This window comes from Thunnus maccoyii, chromosome 13 (assembly GCF_910596095.1).
Source record: "Thunnus maccoyii chromosome 13, fThuMac1.1, whole genome shotgun sequence".
NCBI lineage: Eukaryota > Metazoa > Chordata > Actinopteri > Scombriformes > Scombridae > Thunnus > Thunnus maccoyii.
Genome location: NC_056545.1, coordinates 28,000,103 through 28,002,605, shown reverse-complemented (window position 1 = coordinate 28,002,605; position 2,503 = coordinate 28,000,103). Strand labels below are relative to the sequence as shown.

At 40.3% G+C, this 2,503-nt stretch overlaps 1 protein-coding gene across 1 annotated transcript; it reads left to right on the top strand.

Moving 5' to 3' along the window:
• Nucleotides 1-1,549: 1,549 nt before the first annotated feature.
• On the top strand, nt 1,550-2,503 carry LOC121910601 (matrix metalloproteinase-18-like). Its single transcript, XM_042431850.1, has 4 exons — nt 1,550-1,770; nt 1,882-2,041; nt 2,159-2,262; nt 2,394-2,503. Exons 1-4 carry the CDS (start codon nt 1,605-1,607, stop codon nt 2,501-2,503), a joined length of 540 nt encoding a protein of 179 aa, XP_042287784.1. The 5' UTR covers nt 1,550-1,604.

Here is a 2,503-nt window from a genome sequence, read left to right as displayed (position 1 = left end):
AAACTGTCTATCAGCTGACAGACAGGACAGACTGTCGGTTGCAATGAAGGTCGGCCACTGCTCTGTAGCGGAAAGCTTCAGCTGACAGGGCTTGTCTGCCGTGGAGCCTAAATCCCAGTTTTGGTGGAGCTGCGTTGCAGCCGACAGGTTCAGCTGACAGGTCTGCTGCTGGAGCAGAGCTGCAGAGCTGCAGAGCTGCAGTCGGACATGTCATCACCATTCATATCTATACAACAAATGTGTTTATGATTAAATTGTTTACAAGAGCACAAAGTTCTTCATAGATCTAACCTCTTAATTTTGCTCTCAAAGTGCACCAGATTGATGCATTTAACTTTAAAATGTACACAGTTTTCTGGCATGAAAAGTTCCTATCTGTGTGCCACAATGTAACTCCTCACTGTAGGGGTGAGCTGTTTTGATATAGTTCCTAATTTACATAAACATATAAAGAATATATTTAACAAATCACGAACCATTAATCAACTCATGCAAAACATTGAAACTATGCCAAAATAAGATCTTCAAAATAGTTCTTAACAAAAATAAATTGTTGGCTCCTGTTGACTGGTCTTATCATGTCAATAACCCAGTTTGTTTGTCATCTAAATATTTGCCCAATTAATGATGCATTAACTACATTGTACGCATAGGTCCAATTCTCATGAAAGATGCTCATATTGCCATGCAATAGCAGTATTTGTTGTTGTACATTCTAGACCGGTGATTCTCAACTGGTGGGTCATGACCCAAAAGTGGGTCATGGACCCGTTCTGGGTGGGTTGCGGACAGCTGGTCAAAAATAAATAAATAATATTTAATGCGCATCTGATGTTGGACTTGTCTTTTATTTTGAAACGAAAATATTTTGACAGGCATGTATTTAAATTTGTGTTGATGTTTGGAGGCAAGATGGCGAAGTGCAAATATGACCCGGAGTGTTTAAAATGTGGATTTTCGTACATTGAGGATAAAAAAGGACAGAAACCCCAGTGTGTGATATGTAGTGAAGTGCTTGCAACTGAGAGTATGAAACCATCCAAAGTGAAGCGCTATGTAGAATCAAAACATCCCGCATGCAAAGAAAAGTCGATGGAGTTTTTTCAAAGATGACTCCAGGAGCTGAGGACATCACAGAAGTGTCTGACAGCGTCTTGCTCCAAACAAGAACAAGCTCTCCGGGCGTCTTACCACGTAGCTCACCACATTGCAAAGGCCATGAAACCCCACACATACATACACATGTAAGTGAAAATATCTAATTTTGTGGCCTTATTTATTTTTTGCAGTTTTCATATTTATTTTAGTGTACATGCAGTTGTCATGGTCCTCCTCAGTTTCTTAATAATGTGCTCTGAAATGTACTCTGTACATGTAAATATATGTATTTATGTTAAAAAAAAAAGACATATCTGTGTTTTTGGAGGATATTTTTGAAAAGTAAATTTGCTTTGTTTGAATTCTATAAAAGTGGGTCGCGACTTAATGACCATGGGAAAATGTGGATCCCAGGGTGAAAGACAGGTATCGCAGACATAGAATGCTCAAATATCTGAATACTGAAGTCCATTCTGAGTGTTTTCTCTTCACACAAGAGCAGGTTTATGAACTCATTTGTGTTCTTGTGTATTCACAGCTTCTTCTGGCGTAGCTACCCTCAGAGCAATAAACCTCAGCAAAGTCTCATCACAACCTTCTGGCCTAATGCCCCTGTCAACATCGACGCTGCTTATGAGAGCAAACAATCAGATGATGTCCTACTCTTTAAAGGTATGTGTTCTCTTAATCTACCTAAAACTCCTAATCTGACACTATTTTCAAGTGCACATTATTAACCCTTACATGTTTACTAGAAAGTATTTTCTTTGAATCTCCTTACAGATCGTAAAGTGTGGGCTTTCAGTGGCTATGACCTTGTACCTGGCTATCCTAAAACAATTTCCAGTTTTGGTCTGCCCATAACTGTGGAGAAAATCGATGCTGCTATGTATGACGTGGATTCTCGCAAGACTCTGTTCTTTGTGGGCAGAGATTACTACAGGTGTGTTCAAATGACGTGATCTGAAATCAATTCAGGTGACTGGTTTAGATGTGACGATAGTTTACATGATGGTGTACAAATAGTGAATCGGTCTAATTCTTGTCTGTGTGTCTGTAGTTATGATGAGACCAAACAGGCTATGGACGAGGGATTCCCCAAACGTGTTGATGAGACCTTCTCTGGCATGACCGGCAAGGTGACGGCAGCTCTCCAGTACGGAGGTGAGTAGCATTCAAGGCTGATCTGAGTTTTCCAAATCAGGACTATTGAAATGAGAGAATGTTTACAGTTACTGTGAATCCTTCCAGTCTTTATCAAACACAGAGACTAACACTGATTCTCTGTTCTCCAGGTTTCACTTATCTCTACAGTGGACCCCAAATGTTTGAGTACAGCATGGCGAGTGGCAGGTTGTTCCGTGTGCTGGAAAACAGCTACTTCTTGCGTTGCACTAACTTCTAG

Coding starts and splice junctions, on each gene's coding strand:
- LOC121910601 (XM_042431850.1), top strand. CDS start 1,605: ATGAACTCATTTGTGTTCTTGTGTATTCACAGCTTCTTCTGGCGTAGC. Junction 1,771..1,881: donor TGATGTCCTACTCTTTAAAG/GTATGTGTTCTC, acceptor ATCTCCTTACAG/ATCGTAAAGTGTGGGCTTTC. Junction 2,263..2,393: donor GGCAGCTCTCCAGTACGGAG/GTGAGTAGCATT, acceptor TCTGTTCTCCAG/GTTTCACTTATCTCTACAGT.